Below are 21,589 nucleotides of genomic sequence, written 5' to 3'. Positions count from 1 at the left end.
GTGTAGTGTATTATAGTGCAATGACGCACTGTGCCACAGAGTAATTGTACATTCTATTGCAGCTGTGCAGGAGGCCGGGGTACAGGGCTGCGGGGTGTCACAAGCGTGCACATTAGAGTGCGTGCACAGAGTGCAAGAGGCAGCGTGCCCTGTTTCGACTGTGCACTTTATGCTGCCACCAAGCATCCTGCAGCGGTGCGTCGGCTGCTTTATTCCAACTGGGCACTGCGCAGCCAGCGGGCTGCTCGGCAATGGTGCGACAGGCTGCAGCGGTGCCCAGCAGCGCGGGGGTAGGAGACAAGCAGCTCGTGACTCGCCCACGTGGGTGGCTGCCCAGCCGCGAGCCCGGCTTCCTCCTGCCAGCGACAGCGCTCCCCGCCCGCGCGCCGGACAGGCACCTGTGCGTGTGGGTGGGGCGAGGGGAAGCCGGGTGCGGCGCCTGCGCAGTGCGCCGCCCCGAGTCGCCGCGGCCGCAGTCACTTCCTGCCCCTGTGCCCATCCGGCTCCGGGGTCAGTGGTCGCCGCTCCCGCTGCGCCGGCGGGACACGGGACGGTGAAGTTTAGTTCGGAGGCGCGGGGGGGAAAGAGTCCGCCCGGCGGAGGCTGGTGCGGCGGCTCCCTGCGCGGGCGCAGCGTCCCGCCCCGCTCCGCTCCCTGCCTCCGGCCGCCGCGCTGCTTTGGCGCCCGCTGTCACCTGCCGGCTCCGCGCGGGACCCGCTTGGCTCAGCCCCGGCCGCCGCCCGCTCCCCGCGGGCTCGTGGGTGAGCCGCGCCGCCCGGGACGGGAGCTGGCCGCTGCCCCGCACTCCGTCCCCGGGAGCCTCCGTAAGTGCAGCCCGGGCGGCCGGGAGCCCTGGGCCCCGCGGGGCTGCGGCTGCTGCTGCCGCCGCCCAGGGAGACGGGGACGGCGCAAGCTGCCCCGTGCGTGGGGCGGGCTCTCCCAGCTCAGGCGCCCGGCGGTCCCGCTCTCCCCGCGGGCTGGGCGCTGCTCCGGTTCGGGGGGAAAGAGCAGGGCCGGGTCCCCCCAGGGGGCGGCGGGGAGGGGGTCAGGGCCGGGTTCCTGGGGGGAGCGCGGGGTGTGTGTCAGGGCCAGGTTCGTGGAAGGGGTGGTGGGCAGGGCTGGGTTCATGGGGTGGGGGGGGTAGGGCAAGGTTGGGTTGGGGGGGTGGGCTGGGCAGGGCTGGGTTCATGGGGTGGGGGGGCTGGGCAAGGTTGGGTTGCTGGGGATTGGGCTGGGCAAGGTCGGGTTCGTGTGGGGGGGGCAGGGCAGGGCTGAGTTCCTGGGGGGTGGGGTGGGGTGGGGTGGGGGGGGCGTCAGGGCAGGGGGGTGGGGTGGGGGGCTGGGCTGGGTTCCTGGGGGGAGAGGATAGGGGGCAGGGCAGGATTCCTGTTGGGGGCGCCGTGGGGTCGGGAGGGCAGGGCAGGGTTCCTGTTGTTGTTGGGGCAGAGGGGTGGGGCAGGTTTCTGGAGCTATTTTAGGGCAGGGTTTTCCTGTCCCTAGTCTGGAGGTGAAAAGAGTTCGGGGGGGGGGGGGGCATTCATGAAGTAACATACAGTATATGGGTCCTCAGTCACACTTCAGTACCTGGCCCAGAGCAGCGATGGAGCTGAACATTTGACAGCTGTGTGGGTCAATATTGTTAATAGGAGTTGTAGTTGGGTTTTCACAACTTTATGGATGCTTGTTGTTATTGGGGGATGAGTCGTGTGAATCTCATCAACCAGTAGGGTCTAGGTGGGTTTTAACAATTGTGGGTGCTATGGTAGTACAAACAAGAATAACTGAAAGATAGGTTAAGTCCCTACAGTTAGGCAAAGTGGTGTTGACAAACATAAGGGACCCCAAAACCATGGATCTTTGTGCAGCCTTATGTTTTACACATGCCTAACATTGGTTCTTGTAGGAGCCAGGGATTCAAAATGTTGGTTATGTTGTCATTTTATTTAGGGACATGACTGGAGTTTAGGAGGAACAAGGGTTTCCTTGATTCTATAACTCTTAAAGCTTTTGCCCTTCATTGAAATGCACTGAAGTAAACAGATTTTTTAGATTTGAAAATAGTTGATAAATAATATAGATTTTCCATCTTAAAAAAGGCACAGTTGACCTCTGAGCGAGTTCAGTGCTGTTTTAGTCTTAAGGATGTGGGGGTATGATAGTGTTGTTTAAGTCTTATGGTCTGGGAGGTGACAGAGAATTTGCTTATTTTAGCAGAAACAAGCTGCTGGATGTAGAAGGAAAGTAGGTCGTGCACACAGAAAATGCCTCTAAGGGATAAGTGTTGTCAGACTGACCATCATCACCATGGGTGCTGTGAACCAGGTATAGTGCTTTGTAATACTTTGTTTTTTTTAATTGATTCTGTCCTCTAAGAAGCTTTCAGAAACTGGCTGTACAGAAATATGCTGTAATAATGAAGCCATTACTTCGGCAAATATGAAGTTTCCTAATTTCAGTTTTAAAATGTTTTTTAAATATCCTAAAACTGTCACAGTAAATTACTTCAGGAAGATCAATTTCTCAGTTCTTACAGGGTGCATAATAACCCCCAAGCTCACATGGGCATTGTGTGCACTGAACTGAGGGGAAGGCGAGATACTAAGAGCAGTCAACTTGTATCTGCATTTTTAAAAATTGTAGTGTTCTGATTTTTTTCTAGTCTGTATGTTCTTTTGCATTCTGTTATGCCCAAATATAAGAGGATGGATTTACTTTATATCTTATCTGTTAAATATTGACAAAGTCATAGTATTTGTTTTTGAGACCTCCCCCGCCCCCCCCCCAGCCCAAACTACCACTTGCTTGTTTTGAAATTAGGTTTGTATAATAACATGGAAAATGTCATATATAAAGGTGGAAGTGTGCACTGTGGAGTCCAACTATCTTTTTGTTAAGAGACTTCTCCTTATTGTTTTACTTAATGTTTATAGTTGTAAGTTTCAAACAGAAATCTGTTTCCTCACCAATTTCTTCTTCTTTTTGTCTATTGCTTTGTTGTGGTAATGCTGTTTATGAGGAGGTTTCCTCTTCTTTTTTAATCTCTTCCCCCCCATCCTCCTTTTTTAAAGTATGAATGGCATGAATGTTTGGGACTAATAGGAGGAAAGTGTTGTCTACCAACTCTGAAAGTGTATCTGTAGCTTGGCTAAAGGTAGTTTTGAGAAATAAATTGAATAGTCTCAACAATAAACCTTTCTATCTAAATAGAAAGTTTTGAGTTGTTGTAATTTAAAAAAAAATAGATTGAATATACAGTTCTTGCCTTACAACCATGCATTTTGTCCAGTTCACATATGAAACTCCCCTTGATGTCACGTGGAAGTAGCACATGTATATCAGAGGCAGTATTTCGTCCAAAGTGTACTGTTTTTGTTTTTCGAAGAATGGCACGTAGGTTAGTAGGATACAATATGTCATTGTGCTAGATATCACCAAGCAATTAGATGATTTATAATGGTTGTTACATACGTTTGTGTTTTAACAGTGTTTATGGTGTGGGCATAGTTGGATAGAATAAAAAATCCACCATTCTATAGGCTGTTTTTTCCTAAAGTAATCATTGCATTTTGAATTTGTTTATATTTGCTCATATTCTAGGGCAGTATTGCCCTTTGTCTTTGAAACTTGTCTAAATTATTTTTGTTAATGTTCAAAAATGGTTTTATCTTATGCATTGACCCCTTTAATACAAATATATGTGGTTTAATTGCGATGTAGACATTTTGGGAGCCTCCTATCTCGCAGGTCCTAGAGCCCAGGTGCCAGTCTGAGCCCAGACATCTACATTTCAGTTAAGCAGCCTGAGCCCTGCAAGCCCAAGTCAGCTGGCATAGGTCCAGCTGCAGGTGTCTAATTGCAGTGTAGAAATACCTAAGGAGATCTGAGCCCTGACTTTGCAGACACTTACATAAGTAACTTTGCATTTGAGTAGCCTCATTGAGTTAAATGGGGCTATTCCTGTGTGTAAAATGATTCATCTGTGTAAGTGTTTGCAGGGTAAGGGTTATGGTGTCCATATCAATATGGATATTTTCTATACATCAGTGTATCCCACTTAAAATAGGACTCTCTTGACCACTGGGGATGTCTTAGCTTTTTAGTTACATGTCACTAGAGTTTATAAATATATTTTAATATTGTTTACAAAGAATGGGAGGTGAATCTAAATCAGATTTAGAAAAAGTGTCATTTTAGGTGAGATCATTTCTGAAGTTTGCTTGATTAAAAAATGCTTGAATATAAAATGAATAAGAATTGAAATATATAATTTGCAGTAAACATTAACTAGATATGTTCATACTTATTTAGTACATTTGTTCTAAATAATAGTTCTTTTGAGGGCACAGTCAACCCTTGAATATAAATCTGTACCTTCGATTAAAGTCACTGGGATCTGCCCATATGCATGCAGATGTTGAATTTGGCATTTTCATTTTTTTCCTCACATACTTATTTTGTTTTTGCTTGCACCAAAAAATGAGACTAGGATTTTGAGATGGCACCAGGTGTCTTGAGTAATGCCAATCTAACAGGCAATTCTATGAACTGAATAGTCTAAGCTGGCAGAGATCACTGAGTTATCTACAGTTCTCTTCTTTTTTTGTGTACGTACATACTCATATCCATGTTTATGAAAGATCATACACAGGACTATATGAATATACATTTAAAAAAACTAATCAAAATCACAACATATTGCCTGAAATAAACAGCTTTGATAGAAAATCTGTCACTCTTCAAATTAATTTCAACAGCAAGGAGCTGAGAGTGCAAAATTCCAAATGCCATCCCTAAGCCCTTTTTATTATTACAAGGAATAGGGCTAGTCACCTTTATTAGCTCTCAACTTCAATGAAAAAGGGAACAAAATTTTTCCTGATGACTTTGTCCTGTTTTTCAACTAGCCTCAAATATTGAAATATATCTACATATATATACGTGTGTGTGTGTCCTCTAATTGTCATCCTTGATGTCTTGCAGTGTATTTGTTAGAACCTGGTGATCCTCCTTTGTTACAGCAACCTCTGCAGATGTCCAAATCTGGTATTCAACAAATTATTGAGTGTTTTCGATCAGGTATGAGTATTTGGGTTTTTTTTAGTTATTTCCTTCTAACTGTGTGATAATACAAGTGTGTCAGTAAGGTTACTGATTCCATAAAACCAATTTTCTACACATAATTGCAAAATGTTTGGCTGAGTTTTAAGCTCTGTTCTTGTGAGATCATCCGTTCCTATAGGAAGTATTTTTATACAAGGTGATGAAAAGATAGTCCCAATTACATTATGCTATATTCTTAAAACCACTTCATTTTTAAAGTTGCTAAGTTCAGACAGTTTCAAGGAATTTTGCTTTTGTGGCACAGTTGTCATTATCTCAGTTACAATTTCTGCTAAGGGTCCATGCCCGTGTGTCACCTTTTCTTGATGTTTTTTCCGCAAACTTTGAAAAGAGAATTAAAAAAAATTTAGTGTCTGTCTTGCACTGTTATATAGATAGTAGTATAACAGCACTGCTATTACAGTACTAGGATTTTTTTGTCTTCTCCAGTGCTGTCAAGGGTTGGCTGTGTATTCCGGTTCGGTAGCATCACCTAATGGTGATACTCCGGAGTGTAGCATCTAGCAGCAAAATTCCAAGGGTCAGTTTCCCTGGCAGTTACAGTTTAGGGCAGTGTCGCCCACTGACGAGAGTTCAAAGGCTGCTTTGCCTAACGCAGTGATTCTCAACCTGCGGCTCGCAGGCAGCTTGTGGCCCAGTTAGCGCATACATATGTCCCAGCTGTGTGCTAAAAAAAATTTCAAAGTTTGCTGCTCCCCGGTCCTGGCAAGGGCGGGGCTGGCTGAGGAGGAGATGGTGCCATGGAGCCCTGCTGGAGTGCTCCCTGCCAGCAGGGAAGACAAAGCAGCCCTCTGTGGCAGGGGAGGAGCTCCCATGCTGTAGGGACACACTGTAGGGTTGCCAGGGTAGGGGGAGGCCCTGGGTCGTCAACTCTCACCACCCAGGTGTCGTTTGGAGGGGCATTGCCCCCTCTCCTCCCACCCCGATTTCTGCAAGCGCCGAGCAGGGCTTGCTCTGCTCAGCCTGTGTAGGGTGGGTGGGGGGGAAAGTTCTGTCCTTCCCATGCTGCGCCAACTCGCTCAGCACCTCTCCCTGGCTGAGCTGGCAACTCCGAGACACTTCCTCCTGGTTCCTAGTGCCTGTCGTCATCCTCTTCTGTGTGTGCTGGGTCTTTTCTGTATAATGGTTAGTGCCCATGTGGGGGCAGGATGAGGCAGTGGGGAAGGAAGAGGGCTGGGATAGGGCAGAGAGAAGAGAAGGGGATAGGGGAATGGCGCAGGACGGAGAGGGGCAGGGGACAGTGTGAAGAGGAAAGAGGATGTGGTGGGGAGAGGAAGAGGGAGGGGGAAGAGAGGGATGGGAGAGGGAGAAGAGAAGGGAATGACTGAGAGTGCCACTGCTGGGGTGAGAACTGCCTCCTCGCTTCTGGGCGTCCATGCCAGAGGTGTCTGTAGAAATCGGAGCAGGAGTGGGGGAACACGTCCCCTCATTAGCCACAGCTGTGTGTCACCTTTGGGGGGGGGGGGGGGGGGCGGAGGAGCATGCTCCAGGCTGCACCCTGACCTGCCTGTACCAGATAGTGCCCGCCTGCCGGTCCCCTGCTGGCCATGTCCTGACCTGGAGCTCACAGTCAGAGCAGGAGGCTGCCCTGTAAGTCCCATCTCGGGGGGAGAGCTGGTGCAGGGTGGAAATGTGTCCCATGGGTAGCTTCCCAGCCAGGGTCCCCCATGGCTTGGTGGGTGGGATCAGCCCTGCCCTTGACTGTCTGGGAGCAGGCATCGAGAGACACGTGCCTGACTGGCCAGCCACAGCTGACAGGGTGATATATATATTGTGTGGATGTGGCCCACTTAACAGATAGAGAGTTGCATATGCAGCCCACAATGGTAAATAGTTTGAGAATCGCTGGCCTAGTGGCTATTGTTCAGGGTAGTGTTACCCACTGATGAGCGGGTAGGGAAACTGGGCCCATCCTACTCCACTGGGATCTGACCTTTGAAACAGTGGTCCTTACGCAGGGCTCAGGGCCTGAGACCTCCAAGTGCACTCTCTGGATCACTTCCTACACTTGTTTCAGTTCCACCGACGACATCACAGGTTGGACATGAGGTCGCTCCTGTGTTCTCTGATCTGTCTCCAGAGTCTCTTCTGTTGGCCCTAATGAGTCGCCACCCTCGGCTCCTGCGGTCAGCTAGCTTCCAGCGGCTTGGTGATGAGACTCTATCCTGGTGGTGTAGAGCCTCGGTGGCTTTCCAGCAGGAGGCTGCTGCACCTCACTGCTCTCCTCCTCAGTCAGCCCAGACTGAGCTGAGTTGCTCTCTTTTAAATGCTCCCTCCACTGGGATCATGCCCAAGAGAGGGAAGGGGGTGTAGCCTCTTAGGCCTAGATCAGCTCTTTAACCCTTTCCCTCCAGTGCGAGGTTGGTACACTCCATCACAAGTGCCAGTACATGACAATGAATATATGTATTTGACAGTAAAAACTGAGTTTTGGTTGAGCATGCTCAGTAGGTAATGTTAGAAAGCTTTGACCCAGTACAAGGGCAGACCCATTTGAAATGTACTAAAGTACATTTTTATTTCCATAGTTCACAGCATAAAAACATAGAGATTCAGTACCAGTGTTAAAGTTTTGGGAGATTTCTTTAATGCTAAAATCTAAATTTATTTAGAGATTTTCCTTTTAGATCTGTGGCAACATAGCTATGTGTGTGATTGAAAGACTTGTGAATCATCTCTCTTACTATGTAACTTCCAAGAAATATGGCTCTGCTAGCTCCTGCCGATCTTTGTGGTCATCACTGGCTATCCTCGGTACGAGGATGTTGTCGTCTGCTGGGGGGGAAAAGTCGTTGATGAGACTTCTGTATTCTCCCTTCATTTGCATTTAAGAAACATATAATACAGTGACCAGAGGGAAAATGGGATGTGAGATACGTCATCTGTGACCTTTTATAAGAAGATGGAACATTTGGATGGCATTGCCTAAGGCCTCAAATTTGTGTGTGCCTTTCTCCCACCTGAAGCAGATTAGCTGGAGTCTCCTTGGGTAGCAGAGTGACCTAATTTCAAGTAATTTGTCCCCAGGCCATTCCAGAATATCTTTACTGGCATGTCATATAAATTCATGGCTTACTTCCCTCTCTTTTCTCATTTGCATCAAGACAGTTGGTCTGAAAGAAAAACAACTTTTGACTAGGGTTTTACTAGTTACCACTTTTGAACAAATGACATTTCATTATGGAAGAAACCTTTGATCCTTTCAAAAAGAAAAGGAGTACTTGTAGCACCTTTGAGACTAACAAATTTATTTGAGCATAACCTTTTGCGAGCTACAGCTCACTTCGTCGGAAATTGGGCAAGGGAGCAGGATGTTTTTACCCTCTAAGCAATTCCAATAGAAGTTTTTCATAATCTAATATTACATTTAAAAAATACACATGGCTTTGTCCTCATTGTTATAAGGGTATGCATGCTGAATGCTATTATACCAGGAGAACAAACTGCTGAAGTTTTGAAAGATAAAATTGCATACATGATACACAAACATTGTGATTCTTATGACTACTGCAGTGCTTCTTGTCAGTAGGGTATCTGCACTAGCTGAAGTCCTGCCAGTCTTCTATAAGCTTCATGATGAGCTAGTTTCATAGTCTCAAAATGTTACTGGGACTTGATAAGCTGACAGTTGCCTACTATCCAAAAATAAATATAAAAGATGGAGATGCTTCAGTGGAATTGAGAGGCTTCCTCCTCCTGAGAAGCCTAGCGGTCATTGCATCCATCCCCATTTCCCATAAAGCTGGATGAGATCTTTTCTCTTCCCCTGCAGTGTGCCCACAACAGCAAGGAAGTTGTCTCTCTTCTGTTGAGTTTCCAAAAACGTTACAGTTAAACTCACAAGAATCTGGTTATTTTCACTCTTATATAGTACATATTTGGGCAGTAGTATCAGTGAAATTGTCTATTTCCTTGTAAATTTCATTCCACTGCTGCTAGTGTGGTAGAAGCATGCTACCTTCACTGACCAGAAAATCTTTTGTCAGGTGCCATTAACAAATTGGAGATCCCCCCCCCCCCCCACTCCCCACACTAATTAGTGCACTTAGTGGAATTTTGTATGTAGGAAACCTTCAAATATGTTTAGGTATGTTTCCTCAATGGTTCTACTTTGTGCAAAAATTCAGCTGTTTCTGGATGAGATCCAGGTAAACAGCTTGCCCTCAGAAAGGATTCTTTGCACATTTCTCTCTAGTTTGAAGTTGCTATGAACTCTGTCTGAGTTGGTATTGTTTTTTAAACAAGTCTCACCAATCTTCCATACCTTTTCCCCAAAATGCTTAAGTGATGGCAGAAAAAAATCATTGCTATTACAAATATATAATAGGTATATCAAAAATATTTAAGTATTTGAAGAAATTTGATTCAAGGGATTCTAACTTAGAACTGTTATTTGAAGGGAACCCATCTGTGAAGTGTTACAGTGGGCCATGGTTAATTTTTTTGGCGTTCTAGGTCAGCTTGAAGAATATCTTGATGATACAGATGTGACGATAACACCTGTCTGACTACATCAATATTTTTGACTTGGGATCCTGAAATTAACTATAGCATATATTTTTCTGAGATATTGCATTGTATGACGAATGATCCTGGAGTATGGTGCCTTACTACACCAACAGTTTAAGTACATTCATATTTTTTTTCCACTGGATGTTTTTATGTGAACTGTTTACTTGTGGATAAAGTGCAGATATCTTAGGTACTCGCATGGCCCCTGTTACCATAGTCTCTGAGCATCTCACACTTTTTAATATATTTATCCTCCCAACATCCCTGTGAGGTAGGGAAATATTATGGGGAACTGTGTCACAGAGAAATTAAGTGACTTGCCCAACATCACACAGGAATTCTGATGGAGCAGAGAATTGAACCCAGGTCTTCCATGCCCCAGGCTAGTGCTGTCACCCAGCGATTCTCAAATTCAGCAACCTGAGGACCCCCATTTTAATTTTTTTGGGGACCCCCAAGCTCCCCGTTCAGACCCAGGCCCTGCCCCCATGCTACCCCTTCCCCCCCAAGGCCCCACCCCACCTGTTCCCTCCCCCCTCACTCCATCCCCCCTACTTCACTCACTCTCCCCCACCCTCACTCACTTGCCCCAGGCTGGGGCAGGAGGTTGGGGTGCAGGAGGGGGTGCGGGCTCTGGGAGGGAGTTTGGATGCAGGAGGGGCTGTGGGCTGGGGCAGTGGGTTGGGGTGCGGGAGGGAGTTTGGGGTGTAGCACTTACCTTGGGTGGCTCCTGAAAGTGACTGGCACATCTCTCTGGTAGTAGCCCCTAGGCAGGAGGGGCCAGGTGCACTTCCCCTGCCTGCAGGCACCACCCCTGAAGCTCCCATTGACCACAGTTCCCAGCCAATGGGAGCTGCGGAGTCAGTGCTCGGGCGCTGGCAGTTCATGGAGACCCCTCTGTCCCCACCCCAAGGGGCCTCAGGGACGTGGTGGCCGTTTCCATGAGTGGCGCGGAGCCAGGGCAGGCAGGGAGCCTGCCTTAGTCCCGCTGTACCTCCGGAGGGAGAGGAGTTTGATGAATGGGGCCTGCGGACCTTCTAGAGTACCCTCAGGGACCTCCAGGGTCTGCGGACCCCAGTTTGTGAAATGCTGCTCTAACCTATGGGCCAGTCTTCCCCGATGCCAAAGACCAAAAAAAGTCTCCAGATAGTCCCTAACTAATATACTAATCTTTAATTAAGAGTCTCTATATGGTTTATTTGAGTTTTTTTAAATTGTATTCTTTTAAAGTACTTGAGTAAATTGCCACAGTAGATTAATCTTTATAGTTTCTTTGATTTTTATAAAGTTATTTATATTTTATAAAAATATGTAAAATTACATGCACTTTCTTGAAAGATTCTTTTCATTTTTCAGCTGTCTCTTTACAAGAAAACTCACATTATAATTAATAGGGTTTGTCTTAAACTCTCTAAAAGCTAATATACTGGGAAATAATGCTGCCATTTTTAACTCAGCCTCTTGTGCCTAGTTACTGGTGGTGGTGCTCAGGAGCCTGCAGCACAGCACCATTACCCAGTTCCTTCAAATAGTATTGCTACCTGCCTGATAAATGTTACAGAGGTGGACAGGGACAAAACATTTGAAGGGGGAGGTGAAGAAGAAATGGCAATACTGCAAACAGTAGATCATGACTCCTGGGTAGATCATGCGAGTTTCAGACCAAACCACAGTACTTGTGACCAGGTGCTGACACTCACTACCTACGCTGAGAGCGGCTTCTTGGCCAGGCAGAAACAGGCACAAGTGAGGTAGAACCCCGTTTATCCGACCCGCCATTATCCAGCTCTCTGTATTAACTGAACAACCAGCGTACACAGGTCCAGAAGTTGGTGATCACTCCTGTGGCCGCTAGATGGTGCTGCAGCCTTACACTTTCCCATTCTCTAGATTATCCAAATTTTTGATTGTCCGATCTGGCCCCGGCCCCAGTCCCAATTAGATTGGATAAACAGGGTTCTGCTGTATTCCTATTTTCAAGCTTCAAATGTAGCTAATACCTATCATGACAAATCCAACAGCCCAGCATCCTGGTTTTGATCTTTCATGCCATCTTGGGGTAAAGCTCAGCCGCTTCAGATGTGGAATGGTCAGATGTGCTGCTAGTAACTACAAGTGGGGACCTTTGACTCCATGCTTTGTCGTAGTAGGCAGTTTAGACCATGTACTTGTGGGTTGCGCCAATCGGCAAGAGCTGTCTGGTTTCCCTCATGGATGTGCATAATGCCCTTCCCTTACCTGTTGAATGGTTAAGACAAAGATTAACCTATGTGACTTGATTGTCTACGTAGATGCAATTGCAATGTGTAGGTATGGTGTTGACTGGGGACTTCAACAATGAGTGACACTAGTACATTTCATATGAACTGCAGTATATAGGCAGAGGTGATCTCCAGATACAATGCCAGCCTTGATATTAAGTGTTGTGGTTTAGATCAGCATTTCCCAAACTTTTTTGGTCATGGAACACTTTTTAGCCTATTACGGAACACTTATAATATTATTTTGTAGTCATTTGGTTTTCAAATTAAAAAATTGCACTTATTTATGCTCAAATATATTTTACTTTACAAAACAAAGCAAAAATACAAATTTAAAATAACTTGAACTAACAATTTCTAACTGGAAAGCGTGTATAAAGTAGTACAGAAATGAAGTGCAAGAGTCAAAATTAAATTCTAGATTCTTTCATGGAACACTTATTCACCTCATGTGGAACACCAGTGTTCCACGGAACACAGTTTGGGAAACGCTGGTTTAGATAGTTTAAGGTAGAAAACAGAAGTTTTATGAGAATACTAAATAAATCATAATATCCTAGTGTAAAGTTAATAATTGTGTGCATAATGCCAGGTCCACAACCTCTTAGGGTCAAAGGGAGCCTTTCCTTTGACTTTGAGCTTTGAGTTACGATCACACAGTCTTTGTCTGAATTCTCAAAGCACTTAGATGTTATGGTACATGTAGTGCTATCTACTTTTAACTTCTGTTAAGAATATCTTTAAAATCTTATGGTCAAAACACTGTCAAGATATACTTTTCAATTCATATTAAAAAAAAACCTCTTGTTTTTATCAAACACTGTAAAATTTAAAAATCAACATAACTTTAAAATCTTGCATTTCGGATGTTTGTTTTTTTGTGTTTTACTAAAGTTGGATAATCTGGGCTCACAACTCCGCAGAAGAATCTTTGAGTCAAAAATATTTTTGGGTATTTTCAGTCAGTTAATGAAGACATTTGTATTTCTGCTAAATTGTGGGACTATAGCAAGTTTCTTTTCTAGTTCCATAATTGTCAGAAGATATGTAAACCACACAAAAACTTGTATATTATCTTATTTTCAGCTGTTCAGTTTTATAGACTGTTACAAATAATTGGATTATACTAAATCTAGAGGAAATACTGTTGAGTTCTTGACTTCCACTGCAGAAAGCAAGGGTTAAATTTCTTTTGTTTTGTTTTAAGTATGTATATCAAAGTTAGTCTTTCAGTGACTATTATAGGTTTCACTTTTTGTGTTTATGGCAGCTATTTTATTATTTTAGTTCAACTGCTCAAAGCTGCTATAGATGTTATAGATCTTTGCATCTGATCTCTGTATAAATTAATACTAAGTTTTATATTTTCAGAAGAGGTAGTAATATTAATGTTTAAAGTTAAATTTTCACGAGTTAAGAAGGAAGGTACTGTACATCTGGGGTCAGCCTTGGGTTATAAGGGATTACAAGTATCGGTTACAAGGTTCACAAGATACATACATAGTACATAACCAGCATAGACCCCGACTGGGATGTGGGAGTTTTTAAAATGTCAGTGGATAAGTGATCTTGGGTATGCCACCCATAGAATGTATTGAGAGTCCAAGTCAGTATTGGTGTAGTGAATAAGTACATGGGTGGGGTGCGTCCCTTGGTTCGTATCTACACCTCCAATTGTTTTTAACAGGAGGACTCCCGCTTAGGGAGCTAAAATCTCTTAACCCACAATCCTTGGGTCGAGTGCTGTAGCTATCTTTAGAAATCTGATATTAGAATCTTCTTTGTGTGTTGTCAGATCTGCTGTGAAAGTGTTCTTAAATCAAACAACCATATGCTGGGTCGTCATCCAAGACTACCATAACACAAAATATATGGCAGGATGCGGGTAAAACCATGGAGCGGTAGACGTAAAATTCTCCTCCAAGGAGTTCAGTCACAAATTTAATTAACGCTTTTTTTTTTTTTAAACGAGCATCATCAGCATGGAAGCATGTCCTTTGGAATAGTGGTCGAAGCATGAAGAGGCATATGAATGTTTAGCATATCTGGCACGTAAATACCTTGCAATGATGGCTACAAAAGTGCCATGTGAATGTCTGTTCTCACTTTCAGGTGACATTGTAAATAAGAAGTGGATAGCATTATGTCTCCGTAAAGGGGAGAGGGAGAGATAGTTCAGTGGTTTGAGTACTGGCATGCTAAACCCAGGGTTGTGAGTTCAATCCTTGAGGGGGCCATTTAGGGATCTGCGGCAAAAAAAATTGGGGATTGGTCCTGCTTTGAGCAGGGGGTTGGACTAGATTTCCTGAGGTCCTTCCAACTCTGATATTCTATGATTCTATGAAATGTAAACAAGCTTGTTTATCTTAGTGATTGGCTGAACAAGAAGTAGGACTGAGTGGACTTGTAGGCGCTAAAGTTTTACATTGTTTTGTTATGGAGTGCAGTTATGTAACAAAAATCTACATTTGTAAATTGCACTTTCATGGTAGAGATTGCACTACTGTACTAGTATAAGGTGAATTGAAAAATACTATTTCTTTATCATTTTTACAGTGCAACTATTTGTAATAGAAAGCGAGTACTGTACATTTTGTATTCTGTGTTGTCATTGAAATCAATATATTTGAAAATGTAGAAAAACATCCAAAAATATTTAATAAATGTCAATTGGTATTGTTTAATAGTGCAATTAAAACTGCAATTAATTGAGATTAATTTTTTGAGTTAATCACGTGAGTTAACTGTGATTAATCAACAGCACAAGTAATCATGTAAAGTTTTTATCGTTTTACGTCTAATAGATTGACATTAACTGGTAATCTTGTTCCAGTTCATGGGTTTTTTTTTGTTTGGGTATTTTTTTTTTTTGAGACTTCTCTCTTAATGACCTGGCATATTAAAGAAATTTGAAATAAAAACTCAGTTAAGCCCCATCTTGATTTACCAGTGTCTCACTAAAGTCTGTAGTGGACAAGTCTCCATATTACAAAACCCACCATCACTATATGCACTCTTGTTAGCAGTTTCAACACAGAGGCCAGTGAAGGAATGGATTTGGAGCATGAACTATTCTCTCACCACTTTAGTTGGCTCTTCAGGAAAAGTCAGGGTTGGAGCACATTAGCAAGGCACGTCTGCACTTTATGTGGTTTTTAAACTAAAGTGTAACATTTGCATGCTTATAAACACAAACTCTACGCTTGACACAAAATGTGCTAATTCAAAACTAATCTTAAATTTTGTATTTTTCTTCAGCGAGGAAGACAATAGGCAGACTAAAGATATGGGTCCAAATTCTGCTCTCTAATATAAGTGCAACTACATTGATCTCTGGTACCCTCATGTAAAAGTCTAGAATTTGTCTACTCTTCTCTTTTCATTTTGTTATGTTCTTTACAATTTTCTGCCCTGTTTGACAGTCTTTCTGAGTGAACGTGTTTTGTTGTACATCCTCAGAGCTGTCTGAGGAGCTTGAAAAGGTGCTAAATAATGATTTAAATGACTAGGTGGCTGTTCTTTCCTTCCACCTGATAGGCAATTATAACTCATTAACCAAAAATTCCCTTTCTGAATTTAGCTGTTGGTTTTAATCTTAAAGTTTATAGTCCTTTTACTTTTCACAATATCTGTAATCTTGATTTTTTTTTCTTCTTCAGCCTAGTCTTTATGCAATAATCCAGAACGTGTGTAGCTGATTTACAAATGACAATGATAATGGCATTTTGTCTTGTATTATTTGCTGCTTTAGCACTGAAATTTATTTGATTTGAAAATATTTTTGCTTTAATGAGATAGTGACTTTAAAAAAAAAAAAAGTACCTTATTTTAAGTATAAAATTTCTTTTGTTCCAGGAACTAAACAACTTAAACATATCTTGTTAAAAGACGTGGACACCATTTTTGAATGTAAAATATGCCGCAGTCTCTTCAGAGGATTACCAAACTTAATTACTCATAAAAAGTTCTATTGTCCTCCAAGTCTCCAGATGGATGACAGTAAGTTTTATTCACTGAAATATTTAATCAAACAACCTAGAATTGAGGAAATTTTCCCTTCTATATTATATGTAAAAACACCATCAGAAACAAGATGTAACTAATCTACCAGGTAAATTAGAGGATCAGTGAAGCAATGAAGTACTTCACTTTTATTAGCTTGTCACTTTCAGACTCATTTTTTTCAATCTGTCTGAAACTGTTCTGTGTCAAATGGGAGTTTTTATGCAGAGAACGAGGTCAAATGATGCTCCAAAGATATTAATTTGGGCCACATGGCAACTTAAGGCCTTGGTTCTGCAAAGGATGAGTAAAGTTATGAATGTGTTCAGTTTTTTGCAGAATCATGAGCCAAGTCATGAAATTCAATGTAGTTGAAAACTCCTGTATTTCCACAGGAAAAAAGAGTGAGAAAATATAAAAGAGGGTAGGTCTTGTACATGATGATTTTGAAGATTTCTCCTTTAGGGATCTAGAGCCAGGGCTGATAGCATTGTGATGTGCCATACAGTATTAGGTAATTTTTCATGTTGGCCTTGATATATTGTTGAACAAGTAGTGGTATTTTATTAATAATTTTAAAAGGACACTTTCAAGATCTAAAAGTTGGTCACCTTTACTTTTACACATGTCTTTTGTTAGCATATTGTTGCTTGAACTCTTAAGATTTTTGTTATTTTCCTTCAACCAATCCTTTGTGCAGTGAGAAAAACACAAGATTATTGATGGACCTGACACATAATTTGCTGTTAAAAATGATTAGTATATTATGACAAAATATACCCTAATTTAAAATAATGTATACCCAGATGACAACCTGAATTTGGTTTTGTTCTTATGGAGGTAGAGGAGACAAACTTACAAATGTGATAGACCTAGAACTTAGATTGGCATAGGCTAAGACCCTTGACACAGTACCTCTGAGTAACGGCAAGTTTTAAATCACTTTGTTTAGTGACCTGTAGGGAAAGGGAAAAGATCAACATTAAAAAAACCTTTTAGTTAGAAATAGTAGTAATGTGTATTACAGTAGCACCCAGAGGCCCGAGCTGAGATCAGGTCATTGTTCTAGGTGCTACAAAACTCCTGAAGCCAAGAGATGTTAACCTAAATAGCCCAGACAGACAAAGCATGGAAGGGGCAGTGAAGGCATAGAGGGGTAAATTGCCTTGCCTGGTGTTACACCACAGGTTAGTGACAGCTGGGAATAGAACCCGGGTTTCGTAATGGTATGTCTACACTTAAAATGCTGCTGTGGAGCTGCTGTAACGCGTCAGTGTAGATGCTACCCGTGCTGACAAGGGCTTCTCCCCTTGGCGTAGGTCATCTGCTTCCTCGAGAGGCAGTAGCTAAGTCGACGGAAGAATTCTTCCATTGAGCTAGTGCTGATCTATGCTGAGCGTTAGGTTGGCATAGCTACCCCTCTCAGGTATGTGGATTTTTCACGCTTCTGAGATGTAGCTATACCGAAGCGATAGCTATAAATTCCTAATGTAGACCAGGCTTAAGTCTTTGCCTTATGCCTTACCTATTGACCTACAGTGCCTTTTTGACTAGCTAATGGTCTACTTCCTCATTTCCATCTTACTTTTAAAGTTATACTCATGCACAGAGGTTTTATTTGTGCCTGCTGCTCCATTAAAGTAACAAGGATGGGTTGATGTTATTCTAATAAAGTTCATTTAGTAACTGAAGATGTGGGTAAAGCATTTCTGTTATTACCATGCAAGTGTATGGCATTAACTTTCTCTCATACTTTCTGGACTGAACTGGAAAAAAATAGATAAAAATAAAGGGAGGAGGGTGAAAAGTTTAGGAAAGAACATATTTTGGACTCGTCCATCTAATTTTTGTATTCTGTGCAACTTTTATCCATAGGATTATATGGAATTGAGCTATTAAAATTTTGTAGCTCATGTGTCTAACAGTTTATTAAAACCTTTTGGGAAAGGATCATATCTACATTCTTTACAGCAGTGAAAACATTGGCAGTTAATCAGTTTTTAAAATATATTTTACCGAGCATGCTTTTAAACCATGTTATCAAGAGTTTCTGATCTGAAATTGAAAACACATTGAGCAAATGCAATTGGCAGTATTCCTGGATTACATTTTTTTTCTGTTGCACTTATCCATCTTGCTGAATTAGATGTAATGGGCAAATATTTTGTAGATATTAAATTTTAGAGGAGCATAATATTAGATGTACTCAAATTTGAGCATGCTGGAGCCGTGAAATTAACAAGAAAGCCAGGCAGCTGGAGCCCAGCTGTCCCCTGAGCAGGAAGGCGAGAAGCTTAGGTGGCTGCTGCCCACTCCTGACAGGGAGATGAGAAGCCCTGGTGGCTGTCCCCAACTCTCGGAGATGAGAGCCCAGGGGGCAGCTTGGCTCCTGTCGGAGAGCTGTGTGAAGAGCTCTCAGGCCCCCACACTGCCCCTCTTGAGTCAGTGGAAGCACTCCTGGTGCGGATGCGCACCACAGACAGAAGGAGGGTAGTGTTACTCTGAAACCTGTCATTATGCAAGGCACTGCATTTAGCCGCATGGAGTGGAAATCTATCAACTGCATGAAAAAACTTGTCTTCTGCAGTTTCCACGATATGCTATGCATCAAATAAACTGGTTAGTCTCTAAGGTGCCACAAGTACTCCTTTTCTTTTTACGAATACAGACTAACACGGCTGTTACTCTGAAACCTATCAGCCACCTCAGTAATTACTGTTGTGTAGACATGCCCTTAGGGATTGCTTTTCTGTTTCTCTTGAATATTTTTCTATGCAGGGTTGGATGCTTCAAAAACATGTAGATATTTGAAAATATTCTTCAAAGCTTAGAATCTTTTTCCAGTAGCCCCTTTTATGCTAGATTGTCACAGTCCGTATTTGTTGACTCTATAAGGAAGTGAGGAATAAGGCCTCCTTTACTAGTCCCTGTTCAGATTGTGGCTGAGGAAGTTAGGAAGCTTGTGGTGACTGCTTGTCTGATACTCCTCTCCCCACAAGAAGGGGGTGAGGAGGAGCAGCCTTGGCTCCCCACTTAAATTATTGGCCAAAGTAGTTGGTCAGTCACATGGGTTGAATAAGCTTTTCCATGAAAAGGGATGAAGTAACTTACTTCCTCCTCTGAGTAAGAGACAAATTGTGACCCTAAGTCATCATTAGTTTTCTGGTCTGCTCTGAGATGCAGCTATTCACCACTCTTTATTCAGGGTAGATTATAAAGCTATAGTCGAGCCCTTGGTGTTTTGTCCTCTATTTAACTGCGGGTGGGGAGGGGGGTTAGCCTTGACATCTATTATGTTATATGAATAAAGGCATATGAAAGACCCCTATTGTGCACCAACTAAAAATAATTTTCTGTCCTAATGCAGAAACTAATTTCACGATGTTTGGACAGTGTCTACAATGTTACTTAAATTCATATGCAGAGATCTTCATAAACTGACAAATTTCTTAATCTGAATCCTTGCATGCAAGTGAAATCAGTGAGAAAGTATGAGAAGAAAAGTATACATCCGTAAGATACAGTATTTTAAATTTTCTCTTGACCCATCAATACCGAGGAAGTCAGCATGTGTAAGGTTTTTGTGATCGTGTTGATTTTAATGTTAGAAAAGTGTAAATCAGATTAACTTTAATTTTATCTCTGCCATTCTATCTACAACTGTTTGTTATCCCACTGAAACAAAACAAACTGTCCAAGCAAAAGACTACCACACTTACTGTCCAAGGAAAAGCAAGCGCTATTGACAACCTTTTTTGTGTAGTATATTTAACTCTATTAAATAGATTGAGTCCCTGTTTCATTTTATAGGTATACATATGAACAGCCTCAATTTTTAAACAAACTTTAAAAGCTGCTGTTGTGAGTATGAAGGTGTAATAAAAATGCAAAGCATCTGTGAACCTTCAACCAGCTATTTTTAAAATCTATTAATTTACAAAGTTTTAATGAGTTTACAAATCCTTGCCATGCAAATATCAGAAACAAAACAATCATTACAACAATTAGCTTTTGTTTAATGAGGAATATAGTCATCAGATCTTTCTGTTTAACGGGGTGTTACTGCGTTACAGATTGAGCATCGTTGCAACACCTGTGTGTTGATTCTCATGGTTTGATCAAACTGAGTGAAATCTCTGTACACATATAACAGACCAGGCTTGTCTAGCAAATGTTACTATTTAAAAAAAAAAAAAATCGGCAGGAGTGCTGTTTTTCATTTTTGTTTGTTTTTTTTGCAGGTTGAATGTACTTGAAATATTGAATAAAATGTAACCAGATATCTAAATATCCATCTGTCTCCCCCACCCCCTTCTCTTTTGCTGGGTACATAATTGGTGTGTTAACTTTTCCATAAACACAGCCTCCCTTATTTTTTTTTTTTTTTTAAACCATTCCTCTGTGGTTGAGCTATTTTTCTTTTTCCAATAAGAGGCTACCAGTAGCCAAGCAGCTATTAGAAGATGAGATATTAATTCTTCATTTTCTCTTTTGTCACCATTTTCATTAGGAAGCCCTAAGAGGATTACCAAAGGATTATTTGGTAATAAATATCCAACACTTCATGATATTTAGTTATGGATAGGGGTCTACCAAATTTTCAGCCATGAAAATCGTGTCACGGACTGTGAAATATGGTCTCCCCCATGAAATCTGATCTCCAGCCACCCAGCTCTGAAGGCTGTGCCACTTGCCTGCAGCAGGGAGAGAAGTAAGGGTGGCGATACCGTGACCCCTTAAAAGGGTCGGGACCCCTAACTTGAGAAATGCTGAAGAGAAATCACATGTTTTTCGTGGGTTGGTCAGGCATAAATAGCAAATTTTATGGATGTGTAACACACTTTCAAAATTTGCCATTTATGCCATGACCAACCTCTGAAAACTGTGATTTCTTTGCAATTTAAGTGGTCCTACTTAGGGACTGAATCCCAGTACTTTCTAATGACTGGACATGTTGACCATATATGCATAAATATCTCCCCTTTCATCACAGTTTCTATATTAATCACCATTCAGTCGATATTCATTTTTGAACCTGAGCGGTGTGAAATAGTACCTTAAAGACATTTTCTTTTTTTATGTTACAGACTGAGGTTGTCTTGTCCTCTTTTCCAGATCAAACAGCATTTCTCTATGGTAATTTTGTCTAAACTGGTCCTTCTCCTAGCTGTCATATATGAACTTTTTTTTTGTTGGGAAAGATGTCTGCAAAGATTGATAGAAATTAGTTATGTGTTTTGTTTTCTATTGACCAGATGTCATTAAAGTTCACTTTCTTGAAAACCTGTTTTATACAGAAAGTTAGAATGCCTGACTTGAAAGTACTGGTACCAGGGGAGAGCAGACCAGTTAAAGTTAGTTTTGATCTCTAAATAAGTTAGAAGAGTTTCTTTACTGTGTAGCTGGCCAACCGTGTGTATTCCATGGCTTCTCCAATTTTTGAAGTTCTCTGATTTGCGATGTGGGTTAAGATCAGGATTATTGGCGAGGGAAAATAATTTCTTACCTCTAATTCTAGTCCAAACCTGTAGAGTAACCTTTGCTAAAGAATGTGTATACATTTCTGGAAGGTGTGGTTTTTTCATTAAGCCAGGGAGCCTAGCGATGTCTACACTGCTGCAATTTTCTTGTTCAATAAAGACCCAGTGTTGGCTTGGTTAAAGTGTCCCCAGTCCATTACTGCTTTGAGCTGG

General features: G+C 42.2%; 1 protein-coding gene across 7 annotated transcripts in view; it reads left to right on the top strand.

The window, feature by feature from the left end:
• Positions 1-326: 326 nt before the first annotated feature.
• ZNF800 (zinc finger protein 800) overlaps positions 327-21,589 on the top strand; it is a 31,185-nt gene continuing 9,922 nt past the window's right edge. For 2 of the 7 annotated variants that reach the window (XM_043550483.1, XM_037888997.2), the window contains exons 1-4: positions 468-761; positions 2,212-2,322; positions 4,981-5,076; positions 15,750-15,893. In XM_043550483.1, coding sequence (XP_043406418.1) covers positions 2,262-2,322; positions 4,981-5,076; positions 15,750-15,893 — 301 coding nt within the window. In that variant the 5' untranslated portion in view covers positions 468-761; positions 2,212-2,261. Of the gene's footprint in view, positions 825-2,211; positions 2,323-4,980; positions 5,077-15,749; positions 15,894-20,983; positions 21,033-21,589 lie in introns of those variants that run through there. The other 5 variants (XM_037888996.2, XM_037888998.2, XM_037888995.2 and 2 more) reach the window with 5 other exon arrangements.

This window comes from Chelonia mydas, chromosome 1 (genome assembly GCF_015237465.2).
Source record: "Chelonia mydas isolate rCheMyd1 chromosome 1, rCheMyd1.pri.v2, whole genome shotgun sequence".
Lineage (NCBI taxonomy): Eukaryota > Metazoa > Chordata > Testudines > Cheloniidae > Chelonia > Chelonia mydas.
Note: the sequence above shows the minus strand (reverse complement) of the source record. Positions and strands in the feature narration are given on the sequence as shown.